This window comes from Pseudophryne corroboree, chromosome 3 (assembly GCF_028390025.1).
Source record: "Pseudophryne corroboree isolate aPseCor3 chromosome 3, aPseCor3.hap2, whole genome shotgun sequence".
NCBI classification, from domain to species: Eukaryota; Metazoa; Chordata; class Amphibia; order Anura; family Myobatrachidae; genus Pseudophryne; species Pseudophryne corroboree.
The window spans coordinates 133,642,998-133,662,552 of record NC_086446.1 but is presented as its reverse complement, the minus strand read 5'-3'; the positions used below and the strand labels follow the sequence as shown (position 1 = coordinate 133,662,552).

The following is a 19,555-nucleotide window of genomic DNA, read 5'->3' as shown; positions in this document are numbered from 1 at the left end:
GCAAGCCAAGAGTGCAGACTCCAGTTGCAAGTTAGTCAGTAACTTGTCCTCTTGCAAGAGGACTTGGAACCATCTGGTGTTAATGAGGAGACCTGGGAATTTGAGACGCTGCAGTTGGTACGTAGTGAGATGTGCAGTTATTGAGAAGCTATGTAAAGCACAGACATTGTGGACATTTGCCAGGGTGGCTAGACTGGCATATGTCCAGGGGGTCCACCTCGAAACCAATCAGCGATGTGTGATTCACAGCAAACATTGTTCTTCAGATGCAGCAGCACTCCACATCTCCTTTCTGTATAAACTCGCCTCCCAGTCTCCTGTGTAACTAGCCAATGGTAGTCTGGGGGCAGGCTTATACAGGAAAGAGAACTGAAACAGAGTGCAGGCATGACTGTGAAACACAGTGCTGCCAATCCCAGGGGTCAAGCAGCTGTCACACACATTACATGTAACAGTAACGGTATGTTTATATGTTTGAACCGGCCCACCCCCATGCTATGTGTGGTCTGTGCTGCAGCCCAGGGGAAGCAGCGGACACACTGCTAATGGCTAGCAGCATGGTAAGCGGAGCTGATAAACTTACAAAGCTTTGATATGGGACTGAAAAAGTACAGCTGACTTCGTCGTTATCCGAAATATGGAATAACAGTCACACCTGTCAACCGCAAAAGTACAGCCATCACTGGCATAAGCTTTGTCGGAAGGACCCGAAACTGGAAGTGAACACTACCCATTGCAAATCTGAGTAGGCAGTGGTTCCCTTCCTAAATTTGGACCCACAAGTTCACATCCTGAAGAAATTTGTTTAGCACCATGGCATTAATCATGAAATAGAGGGACTCCATCCAGAACATTGGGGCATGCATGTGTACGTTTAGATACTTGAGGTTCAGAATTGACGGAAAGGATCAATCCTGTTTATTTTGGGATGAGACAGTGAAGTATGCCATCACTTTGCAAGGACTGGCTCCTGATCTCGTCATTTGGAGAAGGTGTGGTAAGAAGTGTCCATTGAGGTCTAGAATATATCCTGTCTTTATGATACCGCTTGCCCACCTATCCGAAGTGGTAGCTGTCCACTTTGTCCATACCGAAGCAGTGGGGTTCGCACCACAGACCATTCTGGGTTGGAATGAACTCTTAGGGTTGATATTGGTTATCGACATCATGTACTTGTTGGCATATTAGCTGTCAACATTATGGTGTTTATATAAGGACTGTTGACATTGCTCATTGTTTTGTCAATGATCACAATCTGTTAAGGACACAGAATTTAGAATATGGATGGTGGCAGTTTTTGCAAACTTAGCAATGAGAGCATCCACCCACGTGGGGATTTTCCATTTGCTCAAGTCTTCAGGAGCTTAAAGCTTCTGCCATTCCTCGCTCAAGAATCCAGATGAGCAGGAAATAGATGGCAAATGAACCATCTGCTTCTTAGTTTGTTTAAGCATAGACACCAATGTAGCAACAGGTTCCATCTGGTCCTCAAAATCCAAAGCTTGACACATAATCAAATCATTAATGTTGGGGCTACTAGGATACTCCTCTACCAAACCCACAGTGTCTTCAGGTTTTGAGACCCCTGAACTTCACGGTCCTCCTTCAGCAAAATGTCTGAATTGGACTCTTTCTGGAAGTTCTCTTACAAAGGGCTCTGGTGCTTGCTGGAGCCTCTAACTATTGTCCCCTCACACAGTCTGTCCACTGACGAAGCCATTATGGTCATATTCTTCTGCATGGATGTAACCCAGGGGTGTTCTCAGACAATATCCTGTAACTTGTTGTGACTGTAAAGGTGGTAGTGGGGATGAGGCTACAGGAGATATTGAGCAGAGTTAAATGTTTGTTGACTCTCCCAAATGTGACGCTCAGCATAGCAATCTTCCAACCCAGACAGGTTCCACAAGTTTGTATGCATTACCGCCATGGGTGTGCGGATCCTGGTGAACTTGTGCAATGCAACACTACAGACTTACCAAAACAAACTATATAACCCCTTGCGCTATTAAACTTATTTAGAGGCAACAGGACATGAATACACTCAATAGAGTAATTGTAAGATAATTTTAATATCTATAAAATCAGTCATGTATAAAATACACAGAAAATTCATCACAGAATGAATTAATTAATATGCGCAAATGAATAAAACTAAAATATTAAATAATAAAACTACTAATTGAGCATAAGAGGTGGATCATATAGCTAATAGTGACCACAGTGGACTATTCAGTACTCATATAGTTGACAATGTCCTTATTTTTGTTCCCAAATAGGACAGTCCCATTAGATGTGCTCATAAATATTTCATGATTAAATAACATATGGTGTAATATATATATATATATATATATATAATCCATACAGATAGCCCGGCACTCCGCTGTCCCCCGCAGGGGATAAATGCTCCGGTGCCTTCCTAGGGGTGAGATGGCCCCAATATAAACTGGAAGGTGTCGGCGGCACTAAGAGTCTTTACACACTCAATCAAGGTGAAAAAGCCATGTGCATTTATTGACGTTTCGGTGGGCGAACCTCCTTCCTCAGTTTGCAGTGTTCTGAGTGCAGCTGACACCTTCCAGTTTATTTATATATATATATATATATATGGAGCCTTTGTTTATGTATATACCGATGAATGGACTTAACCAATTGCTCACATAAATGGATGGTTCTTTACGTGTGGGAAAGATATCCAGAAAACATGGAGGACTTTGATATATCACCCGGGGCTTGGTGCACCGCAAGCACCTGTAGAAGAAAGCACCCGTCTTCCAATATCCACAAGTGGCGTCCTCCGTCTCCCACTATAACTGGCTCCCGTGCACACACCTTTGATGACTTTGAGAGAGAGATGTTAGTCCCGCTCTTCGCTTCTAATTGAAGCTTCCTCAGAGTTTTTACTCTATGAGGAAGCTTCAATTAAAAGCGAAACGCGTCAGAGAAAGTGCCCTTCATGTGACCCAGTGGACATTGTTTATAGGTCCACATTGATGTGCAGTGCTGCCCGAAATTAACAAGTGGGAGACGGGAGGACGCTATATGCGGCGGCTTGAAGACGGGAGCAGAATCAGCTGTTCAGCGCCTGCGGTGCGCAGAGCTCCGGGAGCCGGACTAACATCTCTCTCTCTCAAAGTCATCAAAGGTGTGTGCACGGGAGCCAGTTATAGTGGGAGACGGAGGACGCCACTTGTGGATATTGGAAGACGGGAGCTTTCTTCTACAGGTGCTTGCGGTGCACCAAGCCCCGGGTGATATATCAAAGTCCTCCATGTTTTCTGGATATCTTTCCCACACGTAAAGAACCATCCGTTTGTGTGAGCAATTGGTTAAGTCCATTCATCGGTATATACATAAACAAAGGCTCCATGTGCACATGTTATATCTGCCTCCCCTGCAGTGCACATGGTTTTGCCCAACTGCTAAAAAAATTCCTGCTGCGATCAACTTGGAATTACCCCCATTACCCATGATCTTTGATGTGTAATATTGCCTGAATGTTAGCTTTTCAATCGTGACTCTGTCTCTGTGCACTCCCATAGCGGGACTAGGCGCTGGATCGCCTAGTCCCACCGGGACTGCACGCCTGCATTGGAGCCGCACTAAATGAGTGCTGCTCCATCTGTATCGGACATACTCAACCTCCTCCCACACCGTTATTGCACAATGGCTCCCTTCTAGTCTATGTGCTTGGACGCTCTGTACTGATGCTCTTCATCTGATGAGGTATCTCTGTATCCTGCTCTGCCCTTATGCTTTCTTCACTTTATCCTGTATCTGTGCTCTGCTCCATTCTCCTGCCTTGCTGTCATTCTCACCTCTGTACCATCACCATTCTATGAACAACTACGAGTAGTGTAGATGCAGGAACACGGTGTGCTGCTAATTTAGACCACATCTATCTGCCTTCCTGTCATGTCTCTGGTGTGTATAAGAGCAGTGCATGTATGTACATTGTTGTTGGACAGTGTCACTGTCTAATGAGGCTTGCTGTACTGTGATGCTTCCTGGGCAGTGTGTATACTGTTACTTGTGTAGCTGTGCAATCTGGTTGTTACTGTGGCTGGGCCTATGCATGTGGTTGTGGTTATGATCCTTACAAACCTATTTTAATCTTTGGATTAAAATATATTTGTTGTTATGAAAATATGCTGTTTATAGAAGATTAAAAATGTTTTTTCAACATTTTTTTCCAACAGATGGATGCACAAGCAAGAATACATCTGATGGATATCTAATTTTTAACATACAGGATAACATCACACAAGAGCCTTCCGGAGAAACCCCCATTACCCTAAATTTATATCCAGTGTGCCACAGTGTGGATATCTCCTCTAGACCCTCGCAGCGCCAGCAATATTATCCTGATCATTTCGATATTGCTACACGTAGAGCAGCTCGCATAGGTGGTAAAATCTTCCCTTGTTCTGTGTGTGGGAAATATTTCACAAAGAGATCACTTTCTAGACATCACAGAACTCACACAGGTGAGAGACCATTTCCATGTTCCGAATGTGGGAAATGTTTTACACAGAAATCACATCTTATCATACATGAGAGAACTCACACAGGAGAGAAGCCATATCCGTGTTCCGAATGTGGGAAATGTTTTAGACACAAATCGGTTCTTTTTAAACATCAGAGAACTCACACAGGTGAGAAGCCATTTCTGTGTTCGGAGTGTGGGAAATCGTTTACACAGAAATCAACTCTTGTTAAACATCAGAGACATCACACAGGTGAAAAAACACTTCCATGTTCTGAGTGTAGGAAACGGTTTCCAGAAATCACAAGTCTAGTTAAACATCAGAAAATTTGCACAGGTGTGAAACCATATCCATGTACTGAGTGTGGGAAATGTTTTATACAAAAATCACATCTTGTTAGACATCAGAGATGTCACACAAGTGAGAAACCATTTCCGTGTTCGGAGTGTGGGAAATCTTTCACATGTAAATATCATCTTGATAGACATCAGAAAAGTCACAACAGGGGAGAAGCCGTTTCAGTGTTCTGAGTGTAGGAAATGGTTTACAGAGAAAGCTGATCTTGCTAAATGTGAGCAACATCACACAGGCACTCAGTGAATAATTTGTTTACAAAAATAAAAAATAAAGTCTTATTACACATCATAAGATACAGGGAGCTCAAAAAGTCCCCCCGCAGTGACTGTGTGCTGAGCAAGTCTTCCCACAGAGTATGTGTGCTAATGAGTATGACACCATCATTTATTTTTAAACACTTTTTCTCACGTCCTAGAGGATGCTGAGGATGCTTCAAGAACCATGGGGTATAGACGAGATCCGCAGGAGACATGGACACACTATAAGACTTTGAATGGGTGTGAACTGGCTCATCCCTCTATGCCCCTCCTCCAGACTCCAGTTAGATTCTGTGCCCAGTGAGACTGGATGCACACTGAGGAGCTCTCCAGAGTTTCTCAGAAAAATACTTTTTTAGGTTTGTTATTTTCAGGGAGACCTGCTGGTAACAGGCTCCCTGCATCGTGGAACTGAGGGGAGAGAAGCAGACCTACTTCTAAGTTAAAGGGCTCTGCTTCTTAGGCTATTGGACACCATTAGCTCCAGAGGGTTCAATCACTTGGTACGCCTAGCTGCTTGTTCCCGGAGCCGCGCCGTCACCCCCCTCACAGAGCCAGAAGACAGAAGCCAGGTGAGTATGAGAAGATCAGAAGACGTCAGTGACGGCAGAAGACGCGTTTGAGGTATCGCGCTGCGTGCCATGCTCCCACACAGATCACGGCAGTGGCAGGGCACAGGGGGGGCGCCCTGGGCAGCATGGGGGACCTCAAACACCACTGGCATAGGACATAACAGTGCCCAGGCACTAGTTAAGGGACCCCCGCCAGTATAAAGATATTTGAGCGGGACTGAAGCACGCCATGTAGTGGGCGGGGCTTAGCCCGCACAGCTCTGACCAGTGCCATTTTTCTCTTCACAGAAGGCTGCAGAGACGCTGGCCCCTGACCTCCACACTGCTGTGCAAGTAACAGGGTGCAAAACGGGGGGGGGGCACTAGCGATTTGGTGATTTATTATTATATGTTAAAGCGCTAGCTGGTCTGGGCAGTCTTGTGTTGGCTTCAGTACCGGGATAGGCGCTGGGTGCGAGCTGGCAGAACTCTCTCTGTGTCTCTCTGGCAGGCTTTAGTGTGGGTCTGTCTCCTATAGCCCCAGTGTGGTTGTGGCTGTCAGTACGTGTGGGTGTCGACATGTCTGAGGCTGAATGCTCTTCCCAGGAGGAGGCTGGAGTGGGGACAGACAATTCTGTCAGAGTGGCAGTGTCGGCACCGCCGACGGAGGATTGGGTGAATATGTTGAGTGTTTTAAACGCAAATGTGACCAAGTTGGCTAAGACTAATAAGTCGAAAAAACAGACATGGAGGAAATCCATGGAAGATGCTTTGTCACAGGCCCAGACCCCTTCGGGGCCACAGAAATGTGCACTTGCCCAGATAGCTGATTCCAGTGTCGACTATAGTGATGCCAGATTACATCCGAAACTGGCTAAGAGTATTCAGTACAAGATTATGGCGATAAATGAAGTATTACATATCGCTGAGGACCCTGCTGTTCCTGATACTAGGGTCTGTATGCATAAAGGAAAGAAACCTGAGGTAACGTTTCCTCCCTCTCATGAGATGAACGCACTTTTTGAAAAAGCTTGGGAAAATCCTGACAAAAGGATTCATGTTCCCAAAAGAATTCCAGTGGCATATCCGTTTCCTGCTGGGGATAGGGAAAGGTGGGAGTCAATCCCCACGGTACACAAAGCTTTATTGCGTCTTTCCAAAAAAGTAGCGCTCCCGTCACCTGACCCAGCAGCCCTAAAAGATCCTGCGGATCCTAAGCAGGAAAATACACTAAAATCCATTTATGTCACTACGGGGGCGCTACTCAGGCCTGCCGTTGCTGCAGCATGGGTGAGTAGCGCTATTGAAAGGTGGGCAGATAACTTATCATCTGAGGTAGATACCCTAGACAGGGATAGTGTGCTTTTGACTCTGGGTCACATCAGGGACGCTGCAGCATATTTAAAAGAAGCTGTGAGGGATATTGGCCTTCTGGGATCAGGGGCCAATGCCATGGCAGTCTCAGCGAGAAGAGCGTTGTGGATTCATCAATAAAATGCTGATGCTGACTCTAAGAAGGCGATGGAGTCTCTACCGTTTAACGGTAGGGTCTTGTTGGCGACGGCCTCACTGACCTGGTGTCTACGGCTACCGCGGGTAAGTCGTCATTTTTACTTTGTTCCGGCACAACAGAAGAAAATGCCCCACTATCAGATGCAGTCCTTTCGGCCCAATAAATTCAAAAAAGGACGAGTGTCCTCCTTCCTTGCTGCAAGAAGAGGAAGGTGAAAAAGGTCACAGGCTGTGGCATGTTCCCAAGAGCAGAAGTCCTCTTCGGCTTCTACCAAGTCCACCGCATGACGCTGGGGCTCCTCTGCGGGAGTCCGCACCGGTGGTGGCACGTCTCCGACTCTTGAGTCAGGTCTGGGTGCACTCGGACCTGGATCCTTGGATATTGGAAATAATAACCCAAAGGTACAAGTTAGAGTTTCAAGTCGTGGCCCCTCACCGATTTTTCAAATCGGCCTTGCCAGCTCCTCTTCCAGAAAGGGAGATAGTAAGCGCTGCGATACTAAAGTTTTGTCAAAATCAAGTGATTGTCACGGTACCCCCGGCTCAACAGGGGGAAGGCTTTTATTCGAGCCTGTTTGTGGTCCCGAAGCCGGATGGCTCAGCCAGACCGATTCTAAACCTAAAATCCCTCAATTTCTTTCTCAAAAAGTTCAAGATGGAATCTCTACGAGCAGTGATCTCCAGTCTGGAGGAGGGAGATTTTATGGTGTCGGTCGACATAAAAGATGCCCCCATATATCCTCCACATCAGGCTTACCTGAGATTTGCTGAGCAGGATTGTCATTACCAATTTCAGACGTTGCCGTTTGGGCTGTCCACGGCTCCGAGGATTTTCACCAAAGTAATGGCGGAAATGATGGTTCTCCTGCGCAAGCAGGGAATCACAGTTATCCTGTACTTGGACGATCTCCTCATAAAGGCGAGGTTCAAGGAACAATTGTTGAAGAATGTTGCCCTTTCACTGGCAACAACACTGTTGGCTCCTAAATTTTCCAAAATCACAGTTGGATCCAACGACATGGCTGTCGTTCCTGGGTATGATTCTGGATACAGAATTGCAGAGAAAAACTTCCAGTGGAAAAGGCTCTGGAAATACAGAACAGGGTAAAACAGATTCTGAAACCAGCAAGGGTGTCTGTTCTTCACTGCACTCGGTTGCTGGGGAAGATGCTGGCGGCCTACAAGGCCATTCCATATGGCAGGTTCCATGCCAGGGTGTTTCAGTGGAACCTGTTGGACCAGTGGTCTGGGTCTCACTTGGACATGCACCGGAAAATAATTCTATCTCCCAGGACCAGAATTTCCCTTCTGTGGTGGCTGCACAGTTCTCACCTTCTGGAGGGACGCAGGTTCGGGATTCAGGATTGGATCCTGGTGACCACAGATGCAAGCCTCCGAGGCTGGGGAGCAGTCACACAGGGAAGAAACTTTCAGGGAAAGTGGTCGAGCCAGGAAGCTTGTCTACACATAAACATTCTGGAATTAAGAGCCATCTACAACGGCTTACTGCAAGCAGAACATCTTCGAGGTCTGCCGGTCTTGATTCAGTCAGACAACGTGACAGCAGTGGTGTACATAGACCGCCAGGGCGGAACAAAGAGCAGAGCGGCAATAGCCGAGGCCACGAAGATTCTTTGCTGGGCAAAAAAACATGCCAGCGCTCTGTCAGCGGTCTTCATTCCAGGAGTGGACAATTGGGAAGCAGACTTCCTCAGCAGACACGATCTCCATCCAGGAGAGTGGGGGCTTCATCAAGAGGTCTTTGCAGAAGTGACAAGTCGTTGGGGAGTTCCTCAAGTGGACATGATGGCGTCCCGCCTCAACAAGAAACTTCAGAGATATTGTTCCAGGTCAAGGGACCCTCAAGCGATAGCGGTGGACGCCCTAGTGACACCGCGGGTGTTTCAGTCGGTCTATGTGTTCCCTCCACTTCCACTCATTCCAGGTGATAAAAATTATAAGAAGAACAATGGTTCAGGCGATCCTCATTGTTCTGGATTGGCCAAAAAGGGCCTGGTATCCAGATCTTCAGAAGTTGCTCGTAGAAGATCCCTGGCCTCTTCCTCTTCGGGAGGACCTGTTACAACAGGGTCCGTGCATGCATCAGGACTTACCGTGGCTGCGTTTGACGGCGTGGCAGTTGAACGCCAAATCCTAGCCAGAAAGGGTATTCCAAGTGAAGTCATTCCTACACTTCTTCAGGCTAGAAAAGAAGTAACAGCAAATCACTACCACCGTATTTCGATAAAATGTGTCTTGGTGTGAATCCAAGAAGGCTTCTACAGAAGAATTTCACCTGGGGCGTTTGCTCCATTTCCTACAAGCAGGTGTGGATGCCGGCCTAAAGTTAGGCTCTATTAAAGTACAGATTTCGGCCTTTGTTGATTTTTTTTCAAAAAGAATTGGCCTCCCTTCCAGAAGTACAGACCTTCGTAAAAGGTGTGCTGCACATCCTACCTCCTTTTGTGCCCCCAGTGGCGCCATGGGACCTTAATGTGGTGTTGCACTTCTTGCAATCACATTGGTTTGTACCTTTGCGCAAGGTTGAGTTAAAATTCCTTACTTGGAAAGTGGTCATGTTGTTGGCCTTAGGGTCTACAAGGCGAGTGTCTGAGTTGGCGGCTTTGCTGATAGAGCCGAGTTGAGAACTCGTCAGCAATTTCTGCCAAAAGTGGTTTCATCATTTCATGTTAACCAGCCAATTGTGGTGCCAGTGGCCACTGACGCCTTGGCTGAGTCAAAGTCTCTAGATGTGGTCAGAGCTTTGAAGATCTATGTCGCCAGAACGGCGCAGATTCGGAAAACAGAGGCTCTGTTTGTCCTGTGGGCTCCCAACAAAATTGGGGCTCCTGCTTCTAAGCAGACTATTGCGCGCTGGATTTGTAATACGATTCAGCAGCCTCATTCTATGGCAGGATTGCCGTTACCGAAATCGGTAAAAGCCTATTCTACAAGAAAGGTGGGTTTATCCTGGGCGGCTGCCCGGGGAGTCTCGGCGTTACAACTTTGCCGAGCTGCTACTTGGTCGGGCTCAAACACCTTTGCGAAGTTTTACAAGTTTGATACCCTGGCTGAAGAGGACCTCTTGTTTGGTCAATCGGTGCTGCAGAGTCAACCGCACTCTCCCGCCCGTTCTAGAGCTTTGGTATAAACCCCATGGGTCTTGAAGCATCCCCAACATCCTCTAGGACGTATGAGAAAATAGGATTTTAATACCTACCGGTAAATCCTTTTCTCTTAGTCCATAGAGGATGCTGGGCGCCCGTCCCAGTGCGGGCTGTGTCTGCAGTTTGATTATAGTTACGCTCATGTTGCGTTGAGTTCAGTCAATCTGTGACTGTTGTTGGTAATGCCGTTGCATGCGTTGTTGTTGGATGCTATGTTGTACGGCGTGTTAGTGGTGTGAGCTGGTATGTATCTCACCTTAGTTTAGAATAATTAAATAAATCCTTTTCCTCAAAATGGCCGTCTCCCTGGGCACAGTTCCTATAACTGGAGTCTCGAGGAGGGGCATAGAGGGAGGAGCGAGTTCACACCCATTCAAAGTCTTATAGTGTGCCCATGTCTCCTGTGGCTCCCGTCTATACCCCATGGTTCTTGAAGCATCCCCAGCATCCTCTACGGACTAAGAGAAAAGGATTTACCGGTAGGTATTGAAATCCTATTATTTACACAAAATAAAAATTGCTTATGTACTTACCTACATTAGGTGTTGAAAGTGTTGTCCCTATCTGGCCTCCCACAGCTGCAGAGGAGATCTGCAGCCAGAGACAGCGCTCACAGCTGAGGTACTTTTTGAACTCCCTTTACATAAAATAGCCATGAGCTGATAGAGTTACAACAGTTATGTAAATCTTGCAAATTACGTATGTATTCAATATGTAAATTTGAATATTACATTTTAGAGAACATTTGTCAACATAACTCCCTAATGAAGGGCAATAGAAATTTTAATTCAAGCAGGATACTTACATGTTATACAGATGTGTCCTCATACACCTAGCATCTATATGCCATATGGCATGAGACACTCAGAGAGGAGTAGCGTACCATGTTTTCTGAATCTTATACTTGTTGTAGACGCAGAGAAAAAATAACCCCATGTACTAGAGACACTGGGCTGCAACATTCACTGCACAGAATTGAATTTACACTAGTACAAGTCGAAAAATCTGGCCGGGCTTTGAATAGGTTGAATGTGAATCTGACCTGCAAATTGGCGCAAAGTGCAGTTTTTTCGACAAGTCGAAAAAAACGGCAATATGTGAATACCTCCCTTACTCTGGAATTCAGTTTTTTTGGGCCAGATGGGCAGTATTCAATTGTTCTGCAGATTGGCATGGTTGCCGTGGTCACCCATTACATATGCTTATTGCCTCAAACTGCACCAGATTTAAACACACAAAGCGGCTAAACCTGTGTAAAGTATTGAGGGTGGTGCCCAAATGAGTTTGGGTGCCCAAAATAGTGGATTTCTGCTTGCCACTGTGAGGAAATACTGGTCGCATGTGGAAACGCGTGCCCAGCAGCAAAAGCAATTGTGGAGAAAGAGTGCTATATAAATTAAATTATTATCTAGTACATTTAGTTAACAGCTGCAGGTACCCAAAAGCAATTGAACCCCCCCCCCCTCCCAAGCTGTTTGCATTGGGCAACTTTACCTTATCTATCTCCACGATGTGATAAATCTCCTCATTCTAAATTTGCTTTCACAAAGCACTTATGCAGTGTTAACAGTGGGTTAGTAGCTAAGACCCACAGACCGGTGTCTCTGTACCATACAGGGGTACATCTGCCTTCCTGTTGCAATCAGGCCCTTTGCTCTATCATCCACTAGAGGAAACTGGAGACCTAGACAGCTGGGGGTGTGAAGGATGCAGACCGGAGGTAGCACAATGTAATACAAAATTTTATGCACAGCTGGCTCCTCCCCCTTTATGCCCCCCATCCCTCCAGTTTGAAAAGTTGTGCTGGAGGTAGCAGAACAGGAAAGGAGCTCTTGCTCCATAGGAAAATTTCTAAATATAAGTGAGCCGGTCTATACTGTCTGAAAGTAGGGTGAAGGCTCCCACAACTGTACTTCAGTGTAAGGGAGACAAAGATCCCGATGGAAAGGATCTGCATCTCACAGCGGATCGGCAAGCAGAGCACTGAGTATCTGAGCAAGGTGTTAGGGGGCAGGAATAGCGGACAGCAAGGTGGCCTTAAGCTCCCCAGCAACTGCAGGTGTTCATCTCCGCAGCAGTGAGTGAGTTGAAGAGGGTATAGAGCTTCTGGGGTCACTGCTGAAGCAGCCAGAGACCCAGCGGCAGAGACACAGGTAACCAGGACATGGCGCGACCGGAAAGCTCAGAAGTGGCAGTTATGCTGAGGACTGGCAGCGCACAGTGAGTAGATGCAGTTAAGGATAGACGCTGGTACAGAGAGCCGCTGAGGGGGAGGACATGGGGGCTCCCTGTGGGCGCGCAGGATTACAGGACAGTGTAGTATAGTTGCAGCGCTGAAGGACTGGCTGCGAGGTGACTATAAAATAGATTACGGCCGTTTGGTTTTCTTGTAGGCACGCAGATAGAGCGGGCTTTTCCCCTCTGAGGGAGGCGGACATTTTCAGAGTCCGGTCACAGAAAGGGAACTATAGTCTCTTATAATGTGTGGGTAGGCGCTGCAGCATAATGCTAGTATTGTATTCATTACTGGCACTGGCTTGGAGAAAGTCGCCGCCCAATGGGGAGTGTATTTTAGCTTTGCAAGTGTGCGAAGCTTGTGCAGCCGAGCGGTACAAAAAAGTTTTGTGCAGTTTCTGAGTAGGTCTGAACTTACTCAGCCCTTGCGATCACTTCAGCCTGTCACGGAATTGACGTCAGATACCCGCACTGCAAAGGCATGGACACGCCTGCGATTTCCCAAACATTCCCTGAAAACAGTCAGTTGCCACCCATAAATGCCCTCTTCCTGTCAATCGCCTTGCAATCGGCTGTGCAAATGGATTCTTCGCTAGAACCATTGCACAGCAATGATGCTCTTTGTACCCATATAACGCGCGTAAGGATTGCGGCGCATACGCAGTTTTGCATTTTTTTTTACCTGATTGCTGCACTGCGAAAATCAGCAGCGAGCGATCAACTCAGAATGACCCCCTTTGTTAGGGTCTCTGCTGCTGAGATCTGTCTGAATTTAATATATCTAAAACTACAGGTTTTAACTTCCAGCTGTGTGAATCCCAATATTTAATTACTCCCTATAGCCCTACAGTCTTTCTCCTCCTACTCTAATAGGGTGAAAGTACTGCTGATTAGTGTGTGTCTGTGTGTTTTTAACATGTCTAAAGCACCAACCAAGACCACAAAGACTTGTTATGTATGTTCAAAATGTAAAAAAAAAGAGCACTAATATTGGCAGCTCCGGGATTTGCGACACATGTTTGGGACTGGACACTCAACCTGGGAGCAGTGGTCCATCTGGGTCATGGGAAAATGCCCATGCAGATATTTCTAAGGAATTGGCGGAAACCTGCAAGCAACATTTAGGGTGGAATTCAAATGTTTGAAAAGTCGGTTGGGTGTCTGTTTTTTCCTGTCTATTAGGAAAAAACAGACTCCCAACTGACTTATTAAACATTTGAATCTCCCCCGTAGAATGGACTGCGGGTTTTTCCAAATCTATGGAGGAATTTCTAATTAGAGTTACTACTCCCACACAGGTAGAAAAGAAGGTGCGTAGAGCAGTAAAGAGACCCCTCCTTCGCCTGCAGGAAGAATCGGAAGAGGAGGAGGGTCTCTTAGAAGATGAGGAGGAGGGAGATTCAGTTAAGGTGATAATTGATGTCAGTCCTCAGGAGGAGGATGCTGAGGGTCAAGGGGTTAGAATCCCTTATTGAAGTGGTAAAACAGGTCCTTAACTTCAAGGAAGAAGAGGTTAAAGAACCTGAAATCTTTGATCCATTTGAGTCTCAGAAATCACAAACAGTAGTTTTTCCGATTCCTCAGACTCTCCAGAATCAGATGGGAGAGGCATGGAAGCAGCCAGATAGATGCTTCAAAATTCCCAAAAAGTTCACTGCTAATTACCCACTGCCCAAGGGTGTCATGTCTAAGTGGGAGGTTCCGCCAATTGTGGACGCCTCCCTAGCTAGACTGTCAAAGAAGACAATCTTACCGATACCAAATGTGACCACACTAAAGGATATGTCAGATCGCCAGTTGGATACTAAAATCTATCTTTGTGGCTGCAGGAGCTTCACAAAGACATACGTTTATCAGTGCTTGGGTGAACAAGGCTGTTGTAGCATGGGCTGGTCAAATTGTTCAGGCAGTGGTGGAGGATAACAGACAGGAAGAAATAGTTTGACTAGCGGAGCATATCCGGGAGTTGGCCACATACATTTGCTGAGCCACAGAGGATGCTAGCAGGATAGCGTCACGCATCTCAGCTTCGGCTATATCGGCCAGAAGGATTCTGTGGCTCAATGGCAAGTGGATTCTGATTCCAAGAAGGCAGTGGAGGCGATCCCCTTTGTAGGGGAGGCTTTATTTGGTCTGTAATTAGACAAGTGGTGTTCACAAGCAACAGCGGGAAATCTACTTTTTTGCCTACCATGTATCCTAGGACTACGCCACTGGTCAGGAGAAATTACTCGAGTCCGGTGTTTAATTCATTTAGGTCTCAATCCTTTCGAACTAGAGGAAGAGGTTTTGGTGGTCAAGCTCATGGAAACAGGCAGAGGCCATTCCCAGTCCACAGCCCAAAAACAGGACTCTAAACCTGCTGACAAGACTGTGGCATGACGGTCTCCCAGCTCACCTTGGTTCTCCTATGGTGGGCGCATGGTTGGAAAGGTTTCAGGACACCTGGATTGAAACCTCTCCAGAAGTCTGGATCAACAATATTATTTCCCAGGGATACAAAATAGATTTTCTGAACCGGCATCACAGTCCATTCTTTACGACAGGCCTACCTTTGGTGCCCTCAAAGAGCGAGGGCATTAGACACGGCTATTCAAAAGTTATTTCAGATGGAAGTAATTATGCCTGTCCTGACTTCTCAAAGAGGAACGGGATTTTATTGAAATCTTTTTGTGCCAAAACTGGATTGGTCTGTCAGGCCAATCCTCAATTTAAAGGTGTTAAATTATTTCCTGACAGTTTACAGATTCAAGATGGAATCAATGCAGTCAGTTATTGCAGGACTGGAGCAACGGGAGTTCATGGTGTTGATGGACATAAAAGATGCGTACCTCCATGTCCCAATTTGGACCCCACACCAAGCCTATTTACGGTTTGCAGTGGGGAAGAGTCATTACCAATTCAGAGCTCTACCGTTCGGCCTATCATCAGCCCTGAGAATCTTCACAAAGATAATGGCAGTCATGGTAGCGAAATTGAGATCGTTAGGGGTAACGATAATACCATATTTGGACGACCTTATTAAGGCTCCCTCTCAGGACCAGTTGATCTGGGATGCTCAGATCACTCATCAGTTTCTGATTCAACATGGCTGGATTGTGAATTTCAAAAAATTCCATCTGAAACCAACACAGAGGATTCAGTTCCTGGGTCTCATTTTGAAAACAATACAACTGAATGTGTTTCTCCCAGAAGACAAGGTTCGAGACATCAGGAAAATGGTACGTCAAGTTCTACAGAACCAGACTGCCTCTCTGCATCTTTGTGTATGGCTTCTGGGAAAGATGGTAGCATCCTTCGAATGCGATCCAATACGGCACACTACATTCCAGACCTTTTCAGCTGAATCTGATTGCTCAGGGGGCAGGCCTGCATTTACGTCTTCACCAAAGGATTCACTTGTCACCCCAGGCTAGGACCTCGTTAATTTGGTGGTCAGTCCACAAAAACCTAGCGGCGGGAAAGAGGTTTGGAGGTTTAGTCAACAGATGCCAGTCTCAGAGGATGGGAAGCAGTACTGGACCACCAACAGTTTCAGGGCAGATGGTCACCGCAGGAGAGCAGTCTTCCAATAAATGTACTGGAGCTAAGAGCCATTTACAATGCTCTTCTTCTGGCGGAGGACCTAGTATGGGATCAGCACGTGAGAGTGCAGTTGGACAATATGACAGCAAAAAAAATACATAAACCGTCAGGGAGGAACAAGAAGCCGCATGGCTTTAAAGGAAGCCACAAAGATTCTGTTTTGGACAGGAAAGCGCAATATCATCCTGTCTGCAATCTTCATTCCAGGAGTGGAAAATTGGGAAGCAGACTACCTCAGTCATCAAGATATGCATCCAGGGGAGTGGTGTCTACACCCACAGGTATTCAATGCAGTGGTAAGAAGGTGGGGTCTACCGCAGATAGACCTAATGGCTTCACGAGACAACCATCACCTGCCAAGATATGTGGCCAGGATGCGAGATCCAGCAGCAGAGGTGGTGGACATGCTAGTGATTCCCTGGACATACGAACTGGTGTACATCTAACTGCCGTTTCCCCTGTTACCAAAAGTACTGAAAAAGGTGAAACAGGAAAAAGTGTGGGTGATTTTAATAGCACCAGACTGTCCTCGGAGAAGTTGGTACTTAGACCTGAGAGGACTCCTGGCGGAAGATATTTGGAAACTGCCACATAGGAAGGACTTGTTGTCACAAGGCCCATTCCTTCACCCATATCTGAACCGTCTACGTTTAACAGCGTGGTTCTTGAGACCAGGATACTTAGAGACAGGGGTATACCGAAATCTTTGATTCCTACCATGTTAGCGGCAAGGAAGCCAGTCACTGCAGCACACTAATATAGAATCTGGAAGAAGTACATGGACTGGTACTAGTCTAGGGGTTGGAACCCCAGAAAGTGCGGCCTTTCTAGACTGTTGAGGATTCTTCAAAATGATTTGGATGGATATTTGAAATTGGGATCCTTGAAAGTACAGGTCTTGGCCCTCTTGATCCTTTTTCCATCAACATCTGGCGTCCTTGCAGGTTAGGAGCCCTGTCATGTAAAAGTCCCTTCCTAGTTTTTCATGAGGACAGAGCGGAGCTCCGTACAAAATCAGAGCTTTTACCTAAGGTGGTTTTGGGTTTCCAAATAAACCAGCCGATAGTGGACCCCTCCTTCCAAGGATTGTCAGAGGGGTACCTGTCCTCGGATGTGGTCAGAGCCTTATGAGTCTACATACAGGCAACGGATTTTATTAGGAAATCTTATGCTTTGTTTGTACTGTATGATGGACCCTAGAGGGGTTGGCCAGCTTCAAAACAAACCTAGAGGGTCATTCAGACCTGAAAGCTCGCTACGGGTTTTTTTGCACTGCTGCGAACAGATAGTCGCCGCCCATAGGGGAGTGTATTTTCGCTTTGCAGGTGTGCGAACGCATGTGTCGCAGAGCTGTTCAAACAGATCCTGTGCAGTTTCTGAGTAGCCGAGGACTTACTCAGTCGCTGCAGTCACTTCAGCCTGTCCAGGACCAGAATTGACGTCGAGAACCCTCCCTGCAAACGCTTGGACACGCCTGCATTATTCCAACCACTCCCTGAAAACTGTCAGTTGACACCCACAAACGCCTTCTTCCTGTCAATCTCCTTGCGATCGGCTGTGCGAATGGATTCTTCGTAAAAACTAGAGATGAGCGGATTCGGTTTTACTCGGATTTACTCGGTTCTCAAAACGGCATGTGATTGGCTGTCCAAAACACGTGACATCTGTGAGCCAATAAAATGCCGTTTTGAGAACCGAGTAAAACCGAATCCGCTCATCTCTAGTAAAAACCCATCACAGAGCAATGTTCCACTTTGTACCTGTGCGACACACCTGTGCAGTGCGGTGCATACACATGCGCAGTTCTGACCTGATCGCAGCGCTGCAAAAAATGCTAACGAGCGATCATTTCTGAATTAGGCCCCTTGGCCAGATGGATACGACTAACCATCAAACAAGCATATATTTCTTATGGTAAGATAGTTCCATTTCGGGTAGGTGCTCATACCACCAGATCAGTGGGAACCTCACGGGCTGCGACTAGGTGAGCTTCCACTACCCAACTTTGCAGAGCTGCAACATGGTCATCGGCACACACGTTCACTCGTCTTTACAAGTTTGATACATTTGCATCCAGAGATGCAAATTTTGGATGTTTGGTTCTTCAGGCTCCGTACAGCACTCCCGCCCATGGGAGTATCTTTGGGACGTTCCAAGCTGTCTAGTTCTCCAGTGTCCACTAGTGGATGATAGAGAAAAAAGGATTTTGGTACTTACAGATAAATCCATTTCTCTGAATCCACTCGGGGACACTGGACGCCCACGTCAGTGCTGTCAGCTTGCGTGTTCTTACAAATTTAGTTTGGTTAATGTGTTATTAGTTCTTGGTTGCTGTTTGACGTGTTGGTACGGTTGGTTCTTTCCCGTATGGCCTTGATCTTTCATGTTCCCTCTTCTCTCCGTCAATGACGTGAAGGGGGAGGAGCCAGCTGTGCATCATGTTTTTTATTACATTGTGCTACCTCCGGTCTGCATCCTTTACTGCCCCAGCTGTCTAGTCCTCCAGTGTCCCTGAGTGGATTCAGAGAAATGGATTTATTAGTAAGTACCAAAATTCTCTTTGAAAAGTAGTTTCCTCCCTGACTTTTAACTCATGTTACATGGAAGGAAATCCTTTACAGGAAGTCATACCATAATTTTAATCCTTTTTGTACCTGCTTATCATATTAAAAGGGGATTTAACATAATATATTCATATTTGATGTTATTTTATTCCATTCTGCCTATGTCAATACCGCCACAGTTATATACAAAAACAGCTATTGGTCTAGTGCAGTGGTGGCCAAAATGGTCAACAGTGGACACTCAACCGTTAGATCCCGTTATGACATCCAGCAATAGCCAATTGGAATGCTTACTGGCTGGGGCCATAAGGAACACTGTGCTGCTGCAATCTCTTGCTGGACGCACCCGGCTCTTGGCCAACTTCAGAGCTGAACGCTCCTGGCTAGTGGCAGCTCCCGAGCCCCAAAAGAGCTGCCCATCCTCAACTTCTACCCAGAGCAGGTGGCAGGGTAAGCGAGATGCTTGAGGTAGACCCAGAACTGGGGAGCTTCCTATAGTCCTGCCTGTTGTCCCCGGGCATGCGAGGCCATCAACAAGCATTAGTCAATCTTGATAGCATGGGAGGTGGTGGCCTTCCACACTGGCAACTTCAGAGAAGAACAGGTCAGTACCAGCAACTTGTCCCTCAGCTGGACCCCTATCTCAGAGACACCTGAGTCCCTCGTATATATCTGCACACATGTCTCAGACTTTGGCAGGACAGTCCCCACACTCCTTGCAGCTACTTTTTGAGGCAATTGTCCCTACTTAGTATATTGGAAAAATATTTCCAGCCTTTAGAGTAGATCACTGAAGTACAGACGTCTGGCCAGTGGCCACCCCCGGTCTAGTGTATA

At 46.5% G+C, this 19,555-nt stretch overlaps 1 protein-coding gene across 1 annotated transcript in view; it reads left to right on the top strand.

Moving 5' to 3' along the window:
* The window catches only part of LOC135057539 (zinc finger protein 250-like), a 367,205-nt gene extending 361,922 nt beyond the window's left edge, over window positions 1–5,283 (top strand). Inside the window, exon 9 of the mRNA XM_063963386.1 lies at window positions 4,203–5,283. Coding sequence (XP_063819456.1) covers window positions 4,203–5,020 — 818 coding nt within the window. The 3' untranslated portion in view covers window positions 5,021–5,283. The remainder of the gene's footprint in view (window positions 1–4,202) is intronic.
* Window positions 5,284–19,555: the final 14,272 nt, after the last annotated feature.